Source organism: Galleria mellonella, unplaced genomic scaffold (assembly GCF_026898425.1).
Source record: "Galleria mellonella isolate WM207_F2 unplaced genomic scaffold, CSIRO_AGI_GalMel_v1 utg352, whole genome shotgun sequence".
NCBI lineage: Eukaryota > Metazoa > Arthropoda > Insecta > Lepidoptera > Pyralidae > Galleria > Galleria mellonella.
The window spans coordinates 3050839-3071419 of record NW_026442084.1 but is presented as its reverse complement, the minus strand read 5'-3'; the positions used below and the strand labels follow the sequence as shown (position 1 = coordinate 3071419).

The 20581-nt window shown below is 35.2% G+C and overlaps 1 protein-coding gene across 1 annotated transcript in view; it reads left to right on the top strand.

Moving 5' to 3' along the window:
- LOC113519410 (dual specificity protein phosphatase CDC14A-like) overlaps window positions 1–20581 on the top strand; it is a 36726-nt gene that overhangs the window by 3347 nt on the left and 12798 nt on the right. The window contains exon 3 of the mRNA XM_026904508.3: window positions 13349–13608. Within this exon, the coding sequence (XP_026760309.2) occupies window positions 13349–13608 (260 nt within the window). The remainder of the gene's footprint in view (window positions 1–13348; window positions 13609–20581) is intronic.

Below are 20581 nucleotides of genomic sequence, written 5' to 3'. Positions count from 1 at the left end.
ATAAACTGTAACTATTATTCAAACTGATACATGGTTAATTTTTTTATAACACCATCAAAGAATGATTAAACATCAAAGAAAATTATATAATTTTTGGGCATTCAATGTTATGATGGAAGTTTCCACCATTATGCAAAGCAGGGTTAATGATTTCGAATTAATTTGAACACCTGTCATCAGTTCGTGGAAAGAGAATTACTATACTTAGGGGGGAAAAGGTATTGTTAGTAATGGAGACTAAGAATCCCATTGCTAGCAATATATTCAACCAGGTCAACCTCCTCGCGGTTCCCCTGGAAACTATCATGAATAATTCCTGATGAATTCATCATGATCGGCTAATTGGCCTGTTTTCGTTCTCATCTATCAACCTTCACTGGTGCTCCGCATGCATATCCCGTTAGCGCAGGTAGGGTTACCATACCATTTTCACCCATCAAAAAAAAAATACTATACTTAATCTTGCACAGATTGTGTCGAGTGTCTACTTCCGTATATACTACGTACTGTACCCACACAAACTTCGTTACGGACGTGTGAAATTCAAATGTGCCTGTTTACAAGTGTAGGCGTAAAAATTGCGAGTTACCATACCAATAGCACGTCAATATTTACTTATTACTGACCAGTGCATAAGTATTACGTGCATACTCGACCTTCACACTTTATATACTTTTACACTTCACGTGGATTAACAAGTGATTCCAGTGTGTCAGTAATTAATAAGATTAAGAATGAGTATGTGCCCATATATATGAATGTTTTGAGCCGTGTGGTCCCGGCATAGAATAGGCCACCTTTTCCTTTCCCGTGGGTGTCATAAGGGGCGATTAAGGGAGCTTAATGGTCGATACATAGGCGGCAGTCTCTTAAAACATCACTAAAACCTAACTGCAGTTGTCAACATCCCTGCCAAGCGTGGTATCTACTGATAAAACCCTCCTTATAGGTTTATGCAGCAGTGGATATTTACCGGTTAATATCATGAAAATGGATTGGTAACCCTGTTTTCGCTATCGGTGTATACTGGCAGGATGCAAAAGAAAGATGATAGATAGGTTAAGTCGAACTCAAGTCAGTTGGCCTATTGTGATAGATTTACCAGAAATAAACCTAGTTTCTAGAAAGGATTTGATAAGGTATATTATTAATATAATTGGTAAGTATACTGTACTGGATTGACTGGAAGAGATCTCTATCAGAGATAAGTCCGCCCTTGCTCACAACATTTATAAATACATTATTTTATGTGTAACTTACAAGTGCAATAAAGAATATATTAATAGTAATTTAGACTTCATTCCTTCATGCCCATTCTTTGAAGGGAGTATTCCCTCCCCTCAAAGAATGGGCATATTAGACGAAGTCTGTAAGTAGCGTCAGTAATACAGAAGTAATCTATTGTCTTGATAGATTTATTTATTTATTCTTTATTCCACAATCAAATTTATTATTTTTATTTAGAGATTGTGGTGAAGAAAGAATCAAGTATGATTGTGGATAATCGTAGTTGTAAATGGAGACTCAAAAAGCAATGGATGGACTGTGGGAAAGATCACTAGATTAGAAAGAGATATATCAAAAATAGAAATGAATGAAAAAAAATTTTTTTTTTTGGTTGGTGGTATAATGGTTAACCCGCTAACAGTGTACGCGTGCGAGACACCAGTGGTAGGTGGTAGGCCCATCGTGATGAATTCCACAAGAAATAACCATGATGGTTTCCAGGATGACCAGGATGGTCACGTGGAGGTCGACCTGATAGAGTATAATTATTAGCAATGGGGCTGTTAGACCCCATTATTAATAATCTCTTCCTCCCGAACGATTTTGATTAACAAATAATCAGTATACATGTAAATCCCATCTAATTACAAACGCAAGTGATTCGAGTAGCCTATTAATACGAGGTTTGTCCGGAAAGTACGTATAAAAGTTTTTTAAAAATTTTATTTTACAATTATTCAGGTAAATCAATTTTATCCCCTTCAAAGTACTCCCCCTGTGACATAATGCACTTGTGCCAACGCCGTTTCCACTGTGAGAAGGCTCCTTGAAAGTCCTCTGGTTGTAGGTTTCTCAGCTGCCCCGTCGTAGCTTTTTTTATCTCATTTATGTCCCCCAAATGCCGCCCCCGAAGTACCAATTTGGTTTTTGGGAACAAGAAGAAGTCACACGGGGCCAAATCCGGCGAATAGGGGGGGTGTTCGGTCACCGTAATGGAATTTTTACTCAAAAACTCACGGAACGATCTTGGCGCAAATTTTTTTCATTTGAAGTTCGTTTCTTAGAATTTCGTGGACCACGGTTTTGCCCAAATTAAGCTCTTCAGCCACCTGTCTGACCGTTAAACGACGGTCCCCATTAACACAAGTTCGAATTCTTTCCACGTTTTCGTCGGAATGTGAAGTGGAAGGACGTCCTGAACGTGGGTCATCTTGAACGCTTTCTCGGCCCTCTCTGAATCTTTTTAGCCACTTGTGGACGGTTGGTTCCTTCACAGCATCATCCCCATAAACTGTTCTGAGATCGGCAAAAATTTCACGGCCATTCTTGCCGAGTTTCGAGAGAAACTTGATTACGACGCGCTGCTCTTCAACGGAAGCGGGCTCCATGCCGACGGGGTTTCGTTAAGAGGTAACTTCACAGATGGCGTGACAAGCCAGTTCGCACCGCACGGCGGTCAGACCAGAACTGAAGCATTGTTAGGGACATAAGGAAGGGGTCCTGCGCTTACCTGGCCTCCCCACTCCTCTTTCTCGCATTCCAGAACACTTTTATACGAACTTTCCGGACAGACCTCGTATTATAAATGAAATTTGAAATACAGCGACCTATATATTTATGTCGTTGATTAATTTAAATGATAGGATGCTTTTTATCCTCATTCACGTAGGCAAAGTCGCAGTATACAGTTAGTAAGAATATAATACTGGAGATATGATATCCGCTTCAATGGTCGCAAGCCGTAACTCATGATTGCTTGTGACAAATTCAATGTGTTATACTAAAGAACATCGGTATATCACGTTACGACTTTTATTGGTGTCATGTTTATACGTTTGTGATTATTGTATTTTGTTCTTACTTTAATAGTATAAACTTTGTAACTGGGAACTAGACTATAAAAATATGGCAACATTCTAAATATAGTCTAATTTTCACATTATGAACATCGAACATGAACACCATAAATTTATGGCAATTTATTATCTTTATTGTATTCATTCAGTTGGTACCATTACAATATTTATGAGTTTCATCGAATAGCAGCGATAAATTAAATTCACTGTGAAAGAATGCCTACCACAAACTATATTGAATCGTGTTTGTAACTTTCGAGGGCGAAAATGGTTTTAGGGTTGCCATCTCCATCAACCAAATACCAGGACAAAGCAGGGGAGTAGATTTTTAGGGTGGATATATATAGAACACAATTATACTTACAAAATCTTTTTGTTCACGAAATTGAACGTTACAGGTGTTACTATTCCTAATGTATTTTGTTGTGAATAATTTAAGATTTTATAAAAAAAATATATAATGGCTTTTATTTGAACAAATTTAGTAGGATTAACAAAAGATAGTTAGGATGAACATGCAAATAAATTCGTGTAAGTAAAAAAATAAAAGAGATTCGTCAGAATAGAGCTTAATTAAAAATAACAAAAAAATACTTTTCATTTTGTTTTTTTTATATTCCTTATTTGTGAAAATTTGACTTTTGAATCTCGTTTCAAATACAGGTAGAAGGTCAGAAACTGTATTAGAAACGAGTAAACATATATGTATATATAAACGTATACGTATATGTATTATTACAATTTAAACAAACCTCTTTATTATTTACATTGGTAATCCATTAATTCTTTTGCTTGATATTTTTTCAAATAAATATGTGTGACAAACAAAAGCCACCGAGCAAATGCGTACCAATTGAGCAATTTAAATATGGAACACTGTTTTTTTTTTGATGGGTGAAAATGGTATGGTAACCCCGCCTGCGCTAACGGGATACGCTGGCGAAGCAGCAGTGAAGGGTGATAGATGAGAATGAAAACAGGCCAGTTAGCCCATCATGATGAATTTATCAGGAATTAACCATGATAGTTTCCAGGGGGAACCGCGAGGAGGTCGACCTGGTTGGGTATATTGCTAGCAATGGTATTCTCAGTCTCCATAACTAATAATCCCTTTCCCCCCAAATTATGGAACACTGATAGACGCAAATCATTGTACAGATTAGATGTAACCGTAAAATTGAAGATGTATACTAGTCTGCTTACGTCAGTCACGTATGGCTCAAGTTATTAACAAACACTTTGAAGGTTTCCGTAGAGATTTCAGTTGTCTGTAATACTAGTTGTTTTCATAAGGCTTTTTAGATCGTATATTTATCTTCACGTAATGTTACTTGCGGGATTGGTAGAGAGAACCCAGTATCAAAGACCTGTGTCCTTACTTTACTATCTTTCAATATAATACCAAACATACTTCTACTTTCATGCTTCTTTTATCATAACCACGATTAGCTTCCATACATGAGTGTTGGTGTCAGTACTCTTTGAATTATGGTTAGGCGAACTTACTTGATAAATTTTTGAAAAGTAAGTTATTAAAAATTTTTACATAATTATAGTTATGAACAAAGATAGCGCCCACGACGATTTCTACACATTTCTAATGTTTTTAAATTTTACGACTTGATTAAACGCTTATGCAGACTTTGATGGCTTCAGAACGCTGAAAATAGTAATTTCCTATTCCACCGTGCATGCAATAAGGTGTGGTACAAGTGTCAGCGTGACCTTGAGATTACGTAAGCGTATGCAAACTTAGGGTGTGGCCCAAGGACGGGCGATCGCGTTCGTAATACAAATAAATTGTACGTAGGCGCGAACACTACTGATACGGATAAAGAATGGTTTCATTGCCTACTTACAGTAATGTGCCTAGGTCATTTGCCCATCGTATAAATAAATTGTGAATTTATAGAAATGACCGTCAAATATTTGTCTAAATAAGCAGGAAGTTAATTTTTAGTAATATAATCATTTCAATACTATTTTATTGGTTGTAAAATTATATAAAGATAATATATACACGATTAGAATATCCTGTATGCTCAAAGAAATCAGAAAAGTAATATCACGAATTCGTAGCTTATAATATCCAGTCTTGAAAAAAAAAACCAGAGACAAAGTTGAATAGAGCTCGATTATCAGTATTTCTTTACGCAAATAATATCTCAGATCCTTATTTACGTCAACAAATACTACTATTGAAAAATAGTGATTATAAAGATAAAAATATGGATAAAAATGTGCTTGTCTAATTAGAGTTTAAATTCTTTAGGAATGTATTAGATTTTTTTATACGTGTTACAATATATTTCTCGCACTTATTTTATAACTTGGACCACTGTAACAAAGAGCGATGTAGCCTGCAATAAAGCACGAAACTCAGACGCAATTATGGCCACTTCAGTGTATGAAAGTCTATTACAGTCTGAAGTGTGACCCCGTAGAACAACACGGCATTTAAAGTTCATGGCTTTATAGATAAGCCAGCACTATATGATACTTATAATAACACAGAAATGCTAGATGCAAGTCCAGTGTGAATCACACTTTTTTTAAAAGAAGAGAAATATTAGGTTATTAATGGTAACACTAATACATTTCGACCATCTGGTTAAGTGGCGATCCTCCACCGTGCATTTCTGTAAACACTTTCTTCCACACATGATCAAACTATGCCTATGGTACCATCAAGTGAGCAGCAGGATCGTTTTGCAATGTAGGGTACATTAAAAAAAATTATAATCTCAGGTAAAATGTTTTTTTTATAAGGCAATACGGCATAGGCGACAGTCACCTCTTTTGATCAGGTAGGCGGTCAGATTGTTTGCCGTTGGATGTTGCATAAAAAAGAATTCGATAAAAATTTTGAAATTGGGTTTGTGTGTACACATATTTACTCCCAGGTGATCATAGAATGTAATTTCTTTTCTGCTTTTTCGTAGACCTTAAATGTAGATTTTATAAAAGAGGCTCATCAGATTCGTCTTAATTGTGAGCGTATTATATACTATATGACTACATTGACGATGGTATAGAATAAGTAGATAGCCTAAGCATTGTCAAAAGTTTCGAAAATTTTAAAGTCTTGGATTTGAGACTATTGTCTTTTTTTTTTAATAATAATCTTTTTATTGAACTATATTTAATAAAATTACATGTAGTCCTTACTCCCAAATTAGCGTTAACTGTATGCCAGAAACTAGTGCCTTCCCAAGTTACAATTTAGTTATAGTTCCATATATAGATTTACATCACTTAATAATACATATAAACAATAATTTTTTAGTGTGTAATATGTATGCGCATAGTGTGCATGTGTATGTGTGTGTAGGTGTGATGTGTATGTGTACGTTTGTATTTTGTAAGAATAATATGTAATCTTTTTTTTTATTTATTACTTTTTTATTTAATTTATTATACATAACATAGTTTTACCTTTTGCATCACTACAAAACCCGGCGATTAGGATTTACCTTCTTCGCTAGGTTGAAAGTATAATGTTAGGATCTGCATAATTTAGAATTTTATTTATCTGTAGCATCAATATATTCAAATGTACTTCAATTTCTCAAGGTCATTACGATCGCATGCTACCACAAACTGATCAAGTTGAGTGACATAAAGACGGTTGGTTAATAGAAAATAACGTACGTTCGTACTGGCTAGCACAATGCATTGATTAAATTACTAAGAAGCATGCAACAACAGGACACCCCAAAATAGGGTTGCCAACTGCGAAGCTAACAAGAACTGGACAACTTTTTTTCCACCTTGTTATATTTTATCGTGGAAAAATTTGATTTTCCACTAGGAGAATCAAATGTTGTTTACGTATATTACCTAGTGGTAATATAGTACGCGCGGAAATTGAATTTTTTTATCTTACATTATTGAACTACACACAGATGGAACTAATTTAAATTTTCAATTGTGTGCGACAAGACTGGGCCTAGAGTACATCCTTGTGGAACACCTCGCTGCATTTTGCTTGTAACCGACATAATATAATATTCCTAAATTTCATGTTATAATATTTATTGTATTATGTTCTCGTAAATGAAAAATAAAGGAAAAATAGAGAAATCAAATCACCATTTTCAAATTGTGATTTTATTTTTTAAAAAGTTCATACTATTCTAATTTGATGACCAAGATGTTAGAGAGAATTGAAATATATATTTTTACTTAAAATTATGTTTTTGAATTAAGTTTCCACATTTTTATCTCTAATAGTTATGAATCAATTTTTTTTTAGTAAACAGAAACAAATCTGTTTACTAATTTAATATGCATTACCAAAACTTCAACAACTAACCGTTGCAAATATAGCCTAAGTTCTCTGTAAATAACTTTGTTGTTTGCATTGTACAAATGCACTGAACTTTTCTTAATTTTGCTATCACGCTAACTCTTTCACTATTTCATGTAAAATAAACATATTAATTATGTTTAAAGTTTAATATTTCTATTAACTTGAACTATATAAGCATCAAGTCGCTAAGTATTGATTAATATGTTTCAAATGAGTAAATTTTGTTTATTCTTTAGTGAATTCCTGTCGGTAATAACATAATTGCAGTTACATATATGCAAGTATACGTATATGCAGTTTTGGAGCAAAATGTGTTCTAATTCAATATCAAAGTAGATCAGTCCCATATTGCTTAATAAATATATATGCAATTAATCCACCGAATTCTTGCAATATTTTTAAAGTCCTCGCGACCACTAACTGTGTTTGTTTATACAGGGTCACCCATAGTCCTGCAAGTTATCGAGTTGCATTAGCTTTATTTAAAACTTGATGAAAAGATGATAAAATTATTGTTCATCATTTTATGTTTATCATTTTAATTATGGTACTGTCAGAATTGTGATGATTTGATATTAATAGTTATTAAATAATACTATAAACATCACTAACGTTTTTAGTAGTAGCCTGCCAAAGATATTAGAAGCGGCTTAGAAATATCTGAAGTAGGGTTAAACACCTTTATTATAATTTTGTATGTAAGCACACTAGGTTTTTAACATTAATTTGATTATTAATGTCATAATGTATTAGTTATTTTAATGAATAAATAAATAACTGAAAGGAGAAAATATAGTATATTATTTGTTAATACTATTGATGATATTTCCAAGGATCTTTGAACTATCACACAATTAATGGCGTGAATTTACTGGGTACAGAGGAATAACACCTGAATCCTCAGGAATGGCAACGCATGGGGGGTATCATGGACGAAACAGTATACTCTGTTATGTCCATGGTACTGTTCATGTCTATAGGCGACGGTTACCACTTTCCATCAGATGGGCCGTCAGCTTGTTTGCCAATCTCAGTTGTATAAAAAAAAAATTAATCTCTAACTTTTAACCAATGTATAGGTGAACGCTGGTAGTCCAACCGTTTCAAATGTTTCAACCCTACAAAACTTCCACCCTTTTATTATTCATGAATTTCGTTGTTTCACGCAAATAACATACGTACTTTAAACTTATGTTGTTATGTTAATAATAAGCTATTTCAGCCTAAATGTCTCCATTAAACTGTATATATTATGCGTCTACAGAAATATAATTTCCAATTCAAAAGTAATCTTATCGTTTGGGGATTTGAAATTTCCACTATTATAATTGGTATTAAAAATGTTCTTTACAGAAACAAACTAGTGTTGCAATCGTATAGGCCTATAATTGCTATTGTTATCGAGTTTATTATATTTAGGAAAAAAAAATTATAAAAACAAATTGCTTAGAATAGGAATACAGTTAGAAAAATTATTACGCAACTAAAATTTTTTTATGTATGTCTATAAAAATGACAAAAAAAAGAATAACGATAGCTGTATGTACAAATCCGCAAGTTGTATGTACAAAGTAGAATTCCATAAAATGACCCAAAAGAAGCGAAACCGACAGGTAATCCAGTGTCATTCCTTTGAACTTGAATGGGGCATACGGGGCAGTTTTGTATACACTTCCTCCCTTGAACGCTCAAGTTGTGGAAAAATTCCCTACCGATGCTTGCTAGCTAAGAATCCCAAATAATTGTCTCTTGGAAAATCCCCAGAGATTACAGCTTACGGTTCCTTCGTAGCGTACTTTTTTTTAATGGGTGATAATGGAATGGTAACTCCGCCTACGCCATCGATACACGCTGGTGGGGCACCAGTGAGGGATGATAGGTGACAATGAGAACAGGTCAGTTAGTCCATCGTGACGACTTCTACTAGAATTAACTACGATGGTTTCCAGGGGGTACCGATTGGAGGTCGACCTGACAGGGTATATTGCTAGCAATACGTCAGACCCCATTGCCAACAATCCCTTCCCCCCTTCGTAGCGTACCGTTCATAGGTTACGGTAACAACTTGTCAAAAGAAAGAAAACACGTAAATACAGAAGAATCAATAAAAAGTAACACGTGTATTAACATCTGTGTAGTGTAATAATAATCTAAAAATAACAAATTACTAACAAAGTAAGCAAAGGCGAACTTATCTCTAAAAGAGATTTCCAGTCAACACAGTGGCATATCAACGCCGTTTAAAATAGAAGACACATATTTATTGATCCTGTAAAAATGCCTAAGCATCTAGAAGCTTTCATAATTTACGATATCATACAAATTTACCGTCACGATAATAATAATAGGAAAGAAAAATGTACGAAGCTTTTAAGTTTACAATGTCGTAGACATACTTTTTTTATGCAACTATATGATGATTTACCTACTAATAGACAATTAGATTAACTTATGATGGAAAGTGGTAACTGTCGCCTATAGACATCAACAATGCCATTGACATAACAGAGTATACTGTTTCCCCCATGATACCTCCATGCGTTACCATTTTGGACTATACCGTTACCATTGAGGACTAAGGTGTTATTTCTCTGTGCCCTGTAAATTCACTGCCATATCCCACCCTTCAAACCGAAACACAACCATGCAAATACAACTGCTTCACAGTAAAAACACGAATGAGGCAAGTGTCCAAGCAAACGACTTTTGTACCCTCTGGTATTGTATATGAACCAAATTTCATATACATACGTTTAATATTTTTTGCGTGAATGATAGATAGATGCATCTATATTGGGATGAATATATATGTGCATGCATTTGTATACTGTTTTGCCCATGATAACCCCCATGCGTTGCCATTCTTGAGGACTCAGATGTTATTCCTCTCTACCCAGTAAATTCACGCCATATCCCACCCTTCAAACCGAAACACAGCCATGCAAACAACTGCTTCACGGTAGAAACACGAATGGGACAGAGGTACCTAAGCAATCGACTTTTGTACAAAGTCTCTCTCTGGTAATCTATCCATCTTTCCTTACAAAAATTCACATTCACATACATTAATATGATAAGATGAGAAGATAAGATCCTAATTAAATTCAACGTTTTGTAATAACTTGCACCCGTGCGTGTCCGGGGCGGGTCGTAGTTCCATATAATTTGATCTCATATTTCGTGATAGTAAAATCGTACCATACTGCTACGGTAAATATAAAGCGCCCCTATAGGAACTACAAAGTAATATACCACTGTCGCGTTTTACGATGAAGCCGCTATTAATACTATGACTAGGTTTTAGTTGCGCTCAAGTTTTATTTTATGTCACGTTCCAATAAACACAGAATACGTCACAATAGGAATACGCTGTTATACATCGGTCTCATAGGAGCGATTAGTAGTGACAAGGTCGTTTGTACTACGACTTTGTAAAGCACAATGTGAACACGCCTTGGACATATAAATAATGATTAATGTGTAAAAATATGTGTTACCAGTATCGACGACTACTGAAAACTCGACTGAATTACTAATTATAAATTTTGCAAGTTTTATACGCCGTTTTTAGACCGCCATGTTTATTCGCCAAGTGTGTCCTGGCATAGAATGAGCCGCCCTTTCCTTTCCCGTGGGTGTCGTAAGAGGCGATTAAGAAAGGGCGAGGGATAGGCAGCAGCGTTCCTCTTAAAACATCGCTAAAAGCCTAACTGCGGTTGGCAACCCACCTGCCAAGCGTGGCAACTACTGGCAAAATTCCCCTTATGGGGAAGGCTTATGTTCAGCAGGGGACAGTTAACGGCCGAAATACTAATAATGTTTATTTCATACTGTCTTCATATAGTCCATAGTTCTTGTAGTATATTAAGACGAATCTAACAATAGCCTAGATTTTATATTTTACAAATAGATTTTTCTCCGTACAAGGAAGCTTCTTGTATCGTGACCAAATAAATTTTGTTATAATAAAAGAAATTATTTTTTATCTAGTAATTTTACGAGATGTTTCATAGAATCTCATTGTGAGATACGACAACAAAACCTTCAAGAAAAGAGCATATTCCTTTTTACAAGGCCTGTAGCACACCTGCAATGCCTTTAGTGTTGTGGCTGATCATGGGCGGCGGTAGTCACTTACCACCAGTCGAGCCGCATGCTCGTTTGCCCCCTGTGTTGTAAAAAGAAAAGATTGCTATTCAAAAACATACATACAAATATATTTTAATATAATAACTACTGGTTTAACTTACGTGTAAATAGATTGAAGAAGCTTGACTACTTTCGGAATCATTTCGTGATCCTTAGTCATGACCAACTGTGACGCGAGCAAGCGCCTACAGCTCGCGCTCAGCGGGCCGAGGCGCGCAGTCAGGCTTGTGTCACGCGGACGAAATCGCGACTGAAAGCTAGTCTGTTATATATGTACCTATTTGTTGTTTTATTATATATTTGTTCTAAGTTCTCAGTAACATCGTTTCAGTATAAAGGGTAAAGTTATAGGGCGATTTGTCATATTATACGAATTACAGAGACAAATGTCTGTACGAGATAAACTATCGCTATCTGTCAACTTTGGGAATGTGTGTGGACGCCATACGATCTTCGCATGTAGGTCTTAAATAAAACACTATTCTTTATGACTAAGCAAATGCTAATAAATTATTGAAATATAGGTATAAATTGGTCATATATAACTAGTTTGTTATTTGTTTAGGTAAGATGAACAACGACTGACACAAATGGAGCTAGATATTTGAAAATTTACATCGCTAACACTTATTTTGGTGTCTTTTTTGTCTGTTAAAAGTTGACAAGTTTAGTTAATTAAAAATTTAAATTAATTAATTTTAATTTAAGCCGTAACTAAATGTTAATGTCGTATCTAAACTTTAATTAATATTTTAAAAGTGAAAGTTGTATTATATATTTCTAGATAGATATTTTAAATGTTTTGATGAAATTTGGCTGAGAGTTGAAAGCATAACACCACTTTCCATCAAGTTGGCTTTTTGCTTATGTGTCATTCTCTATGGTATTAAAAATATCACTAGAAAAATAAATTTTACCCACTAGCATGTTTTCACATGGAATTTGTATTTATTATTTTTTTTTTTAAATGGATGATAATGGAATGGTAACCGCACCCGCGCTATCGGTATACACCGGCGGGGCACCAGTGAAGAATAATAGGTGAGGATGAAGTAAGTCAGTTAGCCCGTCGTGACGAATTCAACAAGAATTGTTCACGATGGTTTCCAGGGGGAACCACGTGGAGGTCGACCTAATAAGGTATATTGCTAGCAATGGGGCTGTCAAACTCCATTGCTAACAATCCTTTTCCCCCTATGTATTTATTATTACCTATACTTGTATTTACATATATTTATGCATACTCGAGTCTACATAACAAAACTTATTAACTCTTAATGCTCAATAAAAGGTCTAAATGGTGTGTATTTCCTTTCCACTCTTCTACTAAAATTTAAAAGGAAAGGAGAATATAAATACACATAAAATTTTCTTACAAAAAGACCTTTCGTGATCATTATTTTCACAACAATGAAGAGCTTCAATCTACTATTATGTGATTAGCCATAACTTATATGTTTATTATATTAATATGTATTATTCATAGTTATTTATATATGTATCGTATGTAATTTATGTACATTTAATTTTTGTAAGTGTATTAATGTTATTATGTATCAAAATTTTTTTCATTTTGTTAAACCAATGCACTGCCTGTTTAGCGTAACGGTTGACTGTTAGAAAATGCCATCAGGCATTAAGTCCGCCCTGTAGACATATTTTAATATGTGCAAAAGTATTAATAAACAAATAAAATCCATGGGCAATCGACTACGCTGCCTTACACTGCTACAAGCTTCATTCGACCTTCATTCAACTGTAACGGACAAGCCCAAGGCTACTAAAGGTTTTATACGTTTTCCAGATAGACTGTACTTCGCCACTTTAAAATCCGGATACAAACCAAAGCCCACAAGGAACAGCAAGTACTTCCACATAGAGGATGACATTGTCTACGAGAACTTCTATTTCGACTTTGGACCCTATCACCTGTGCCATCTGTACCAGTTCTGCAAGAAACTCAATGAGGAGTTGGACAAGAACCCGAAGAAAAAGATTGTGTTCTATACAAGTGACAATGAGACACTCAGACTTAATGCGGCATACCTTATTGGGAGCTATCAGGTAGGCAGTTTATTTTTATAGATATGTATGTACTAATATTTGTTTACGGTGTTTACCATTGGAGGGTTTTACCAGTAGTTGTCACGCTTAGCTGGCGGGTTGGTAACCGCAGTTAGGTCTTTTGAGATATTTTAAGGACGCTGCTGCCCATCCATTGATCGTAAGTTGTTGCAGTGAGTCAGTGGATGCAGGTGGCTCAGGACCAATCTTTATGGCAGTCTGTGGGGGAGGCTTAAGTCCAGCGTGGACGAATAATGGGTGAAATGATGATGTACTAATCTTTACTCATGATGTCTTCCATGTACTCGGAATATATTGATTGAGCCGTTGAGAAACCAAGAGGTAAGTAAAAATTATGTCACGATGGACAAACTGATCTGTTTCATCCTTATCTATCATTCCTCAGCGAATACCGATTAAAAGATCTTTGTCACGTGAATATTGAAATTTGAAAATTTAAATCTTACCTTCTTAGAGTTTAAATAAATATATAAACCTTCGTGTTGGGTCACTTACGGGGCAAAAAGTGATAGCCTAGTGTTGAATCCCTTGGGTCTCTTATACACGAACTAACACGCGTGTATATTAACAATAAAAAATTGTATGGTGATAGTAAATTATACTTTACAGAACCTTCTTTTCACTAGTAGTCTGATATTATTGAATAATTGTAGTTGCGTGGGAACAGCTTTGCAGTTCGCTATTACGCTGTAATTTACTACGAGTAAATTACGGGTTTGTAAAAGGGCTATTATATCGATACACCTACAAAAAGCAGTCAAATTGGGAACCTCTTCTTTTTAGAAATCGCTGAAATGTAACGATAAATATAAATAATTTTCATTCGTCATCATCGTCATATCAGCCTTTAACTGTCCACTGCTGAACATAAGCCTCCCCTTAGGGGTTTTGCCAGTGGTTGCCGCGCTTAGTAGACGGATTGGCAACCGCAGTCAGGCTTTAGAGATGTTTTAAAAGGTACGCTACTGCTATCCCTCGTCCTTCCTTAATCGGCTCTTACGACACCCACGGCTTAGGAAGGGGTGGTCTATTCTATGCCGGTATTACACGGCTAAACTTTCATTCAAGCTAACTTAATTATAAACATTTTTGAATAGTCATTCCTTATAATTGTAACGTTCACCGCGCCGTCGACTTCATTGTCAAAATACATACATATCCGTCACGTTTGTCTCCCACTGGGGTATAGATTGAATGACGATAACGTGGCACGCCGTTCCAAAATTCAGTTTATTTCAAATGTGTTTCTATATATAAAATATATACATGTATTTGTATGTATATATATACAATATATAATACATGTAGTGTATTTGTATATATAAAATATATACAAAGTTTCGACCAAGGAATATAATAATATTTATTCATACAACATAAGGTCCATTTTGAATTATAATTTACTTAACTTATGTTAGTAAATGTGATCAAGACACTCTTATTCTATGTCTTTTTTGTAATTTTCATAAAAAAATCAACTTCAGTCGTGACGAAACCAGTTATTTTGATATAAAAACTAAACTACTAAATCGATTTTGATAAACATTTCAATGGGACCAAGTAAGGATATCCTTTCAGTTAAAAAAAAAACGAATTTTCTAAATCGATCTAGAACTGACGGAGTTATGAGCTAACAGACATAAAAAAATACAACCGTATTGAGATCCTCTTTTTTTAAATCTGTTGAAAATGAAAGTCACCAATTTCGATTTACTCAATAATAGATGTATGAAATAAAATACAACTTTTACCTATATTATATATAGATACTAGCTGACCCAGCAAACGTTATTTTGCCATATACATTATTTGGAGTTATTAGCTATTTCTTTTAGTCCAATAAAAAATAATAGCTAACACTATAAATGTGTAGGTGTATGTATTTTTCAATGCTAAATTATAATAAAATAAAAATAAAAAAAAATGTCAAAGAAATAAAAAAAAAATTTGGGGTGGGTCACCCTCATTATTGAGGGGTATAAAAAATAGATGTTGGCCGATTCTTAGACCTACCTAGTATGCACACAAAATTTAATTAAAATCGGTAAAGCCGTTTCGGAGGAGTTTGGTAACAAACACCGTGACACGAGAATTTTATATATTAGATTTATTTTCAACCTTATTTATATAATAAAAATAAAGTTGAAAATAAATATCTATTATCTATTAACTTATAATACCAAATAGTATTAACGTATGCATTTTAATATAGGTACCAATTAGTATTATTAAATGCTTTAATGAAGTTACAACACTTTACCAGTGTGACCTAAAAATGATTACCTATAACTGTGGTAAGCATATTTTTTGAATGAGCGCAGTAATTTGTCATTTCAATTGCGTAAGGCCAAATGACATTGCATCATGTATTAAGAATAAGACTAAAGCGATCACACAAGTTATAAAAAAAAAAACGGATGTAGTATCATTTGTAAAACTAAGTCTTTATTATGATTTCAAGTTTAAAGCCTCGACTCTGATCAGAAGTTATACTTCAGATTGCATCAGAAATTGCTACCTTTTACCCTTTATTTTTAGTAACTAATTTTTAACCGACTTCAGAAAGAAAAAGGATCTCAATTCGGTTGTATTTTTTTGTTTGTTATCAATCAACTTCGTCAGTTCTGAACAATTTTTTTTTGTAAGGATATACTTACAGATTAGTCTTATAGAAATTTTAGCAATTTCGATTCAATGATTTAGTTTTTAATTCAAAATAACTAGTTTTGTAACAACTGAAGTCGGTTTTTTTATGGAACACAATCTTTAATTATTACATTTTTTTTTTTGATGGATGAAAATGGAATGGTAACCCCGTCTGCGCTAACGGGATACGCTAGCGGAGCACCAGTGAATGGTGATCGATGAGAATAAAAACAGGCCAGTTACTCCATCATGATGAATTCATCAGGAATTAACCATGATAGTTTCGTTTCCAGGGGGAACCGCGAGGAGGTCGATCTGGCTGGGTATATTGCTAGCAATGGGATTTTTATTCTCCATTACTAACAATCCCTTTCCCCCCAATTATTACATATTAGTATTATTAGATAAACAGTTAAAAAAAATTTAGGTAAAATAAGTAAAACACTCTCAAAGCTTTTATTTAGTTGTATATATTCGTTAGGTGGCTATAAGAAAAAAATTGTTTGCTGATAAAAGAGCTTGTTTTTGTAAAAATATTTTTCACTAACTGTATTCCGCGGTCTTGCCCACTTGAATCACTGCGTAGAGTAATCTATGTCCTAAGTAAAATATAATATACCTGTAAACCAATTTATTTTAGAATTCTTTTAGTAGTTTTTGCTTAAAAAAATGACAAACATTTACCCATACATCCATTCATCCAAACTTACCTTCTTAAGCATTTCTAATCATCATCATCATCTTACCCTTATCCCAACCATTTGGTGTCGGCGTAATATGATTTTATCCATATTACAAAAAGACTTGGTTTTTAGTTTTACAACCGGCCACCTGCCTGACGTCAACCCTCTTTGGGAATGCATTTGTTGGTGGTACAGATGGGCAAAGCACCGGGTTTAAACCCGGTGCTTTGGTAAAAACCCAATAAACACCCATAAACTCCCATAATCACCCAAAAAAATAGGTTTTTACGTATTTTTTTGAAAATATGTAAGTAATACCAATAAATTATTTTTATAAATTGTATTGATCAATTCTACAATATTAAATAAAACGTTAACTAATAATATTTCAGGAAATTTTAAAAATCTATATATAATAAAATGAAAGTAATTAATTTTCAGTGTTTTCATGTTGCAGTTGATCAACATGTTGGCCTTTTGCTTCCCGTAGATACTTTAAAATTTCTTCATAACACCTCGTTCGCACACATGGCCGTATATATTTAAATTCTTGAGCCACTAACAGTCCGAAATACTCATTTCTTTTATCCTCTTCTCCATAAATTAAGCATTTAGAACAGTTTGTTTCTTCTTTCAGTAAATTTTCTTTTACTTTATCCTCGTTTTTTTCTTTGTTGCGACGACGCTGGGTAAATCATCTGGACACTGGGTCTCACTATCGCCAAATATATTTGGAGATCGGCTTCGGCTACGGCTTGGCAGACATTTTTTTCTTTCTACAATTTTAAATTAAATTTATTAGAATAAATGCTTCGAACACACGCGATCTAAGTACCTTTTGTGTTTATTATACCTTACCTACCTAGGTATAAAAAGAGTACTTACGTAGATTTTCTTTTATTAACTGTTTTATACGAAGATCTTGATCTCTCAAATTAGCATCCATTTTACTTCCAGTGATTATCAACTAAATTAATAATCCACAAAGTATTAAATAACGTTTTTATGAAATATTTAGCACAAAAACAATACCCTTTAAATATCGATCGTCAGTAACTGTGGCTGACTTACCTATATTCTAGCAAGCAGGACTGCCAGATGTGAAGGGGAAATCCCCAATAAATTGTTGCATGTGACTGATGATGTGAGCATGTTCGTTTCATAATAAAAATGTTGCCAGGTAACCAAAAAGTCGTATGTTTTTGTGCGAATTACGATCATAATCTTTACGATCGTACATTAAAAAATATACAAATAATAGTATGAGTACGATTTAAATCGTATATCTGTCAACCCTGCTAGCAAGACAGCGACAAAATCACGTTGCATAACAATGTAGCCCAAGCTTATATCTTATGAAATATACGGAAGAGATACGGACTTAGAAAAAACAGAAATGTTGTTCTTTGTGGAAGTCATTGATGAAATTCTATGTATTTTAGCCCGCAAACTTTCTTCAAACAAAAACAGCGCCATCTAGTATCGAGTTCTGTAATTATCTCTTTGTTTATGGATTTGAAGTAAGACCGCCACGCATGCAATACATTATGACTGGGGATTCCCCTATTCGTCGACGCTGAATATGAGGCGACGACAATCACTGTCAAACGTGTTCACTATTACTCTGACTCTGGTAACGTGACTTCCTGGTAACGTGTTAGGTAGGAAAAGCAGTAAAAAAGTGCATATTAAGGGAGCAGATTTGAAATAATATTTATACTTAACAAGAAATAATTAAAGGTAAGTGGATTTTTGAATGATACAATTATATCATGATCACTTAACAATTTTAACTTAAAATTAGATGTATTATTACAAGCTTTTATTTAGCTTGCGTTATGTAAATAAAAGTATGTAGGTATGTTCGTATGTTGATGCAATTATCCTCAATCCTCAACCGACTGGGATAAAATTTTCCATACACGTTTATTTTGGATGATAGTGCATAGTTAGCTGAGAGTCGTCATTGGATAATAATGGTGGATAGCCTAAGATGTGTACTAGATATTTATTTTTAACATAATATGCGTAAGTACCTTTTTTTTTTTTTTTTTTTTTTTTTTACAACACAGGGGGCAAACGAGCATGCGGCTCACCTGATGGTAAGTGACTACCGCCGCCCATGATCACCCACAACACCAGCGGCATTGCAGGTGTGCTGCCGGCCTTTTAAAAAGGAATATACTCTTTTCTTGAAGGTTATGTTGTCGTATCGGTTCGGAAATACTGCTGCTGGAAGTTGATTCCAAAGAATGGTTGTGCGTGGAAGAAAGTGCCTTGAAAAACGCACGGTGGAAGACCGCCACTCGTCCAGATGATTGGGATGAAACTTTAGTTTGTGGCGGGTTGTACGGTGGTGAAAATCAGCAGCAGGTATCAATCCGAACAATTCCTCAGAACACTCCCCATGATAAATTCGGTAGAAGATGCACAGAGATGCAACATCTCTGCGCAGTTTCAGTGGGTCGAGTCGGACAGTAAGGCGTTGACTATCGATAATTCGAGCCGCCCGACTTTGAATGCGGTCTAACGGAAGGAGTTGGTACTGTGGCGCTCCTGCCCACAGGTGAGAACAGTATTCCATATGCGGCCTGACTTGGGCTTTATATAATTTCAGGCGGTGTTCTGGCATGAAATATCGTCTCACCCTATTGAGTACTCCTAACTTTTTGGAAGCTATCTTAGCCTTCTCCTCCAGATGACCGCAAAACTGGACGTCGCAAGATATATCAACGCCCAGAATTCCTAGACTCGACTTTTTATCAAGGGAAGTGCCCTGAAAGTGAGGAGATACGACAAACGGCGTCTTTTTTGCGGTAAACGCGCAGACTTGTGTCTTTTTGGGGTTAAATTGGACAAGATTTTGTTCACCCCAGATCGAAACTTGATGGAGTGAAGTTTCGATTTCAGACACAAGTCTATTCCGGCACTCATCGGTATGTGCCCGCGAGATCTTTGCATGACCGGTATATAATGTATCTCCTGTACTGTCGTCTGCATAGCAATGAATATTACTTATCTGTAACATATCATTGATATGCAGAAGAAACAGAGTTGGAGATAGTACACAGCCTTGCGGGACACCAGCATTCAAAGGTTTTAAATCAGAGCATGCTCCGTCGACTACGACCTTAATGCTACGTTCCTTGAGAAAACTGGCGACCCAAATGCACAGTCTCGCAGGCAACCCAAATGAAGGTAGCTTTGAAAGCAGCGCTCTATGCCACACCCGATCAAAGGCCTTCGCGATATCCAGACTAACTGCTAAGGCCTCTCCCTTACTCTCGATTGCCACTGCCCATCGGTGTGTTAAGTAAGCTAAAAGATCACCAACCGAACGTCCCTGTCGAAAGCCGTACTGGCGATCACAGATCAGCTGGTGCTCTTCTAGGTACCGGAGCAGTTGACGGTTAATGATGGATTCCATAACCTTCGAGAATAAGGAAGTGATAGCTATGGGCCTATAGTTAGCTGGATCTGAGCGATCTCCTTTTTAGGATCGGATGCACCAGAGCAGTCTTCCAAAACTTTGGGACTATGCCCGATGAGTAGCTAAGCCGAAAAAGACGCGTAAGAACCGGAGCCAACTCTGGTGCGCACGTCCTAAGCACAATTGGAGGAAT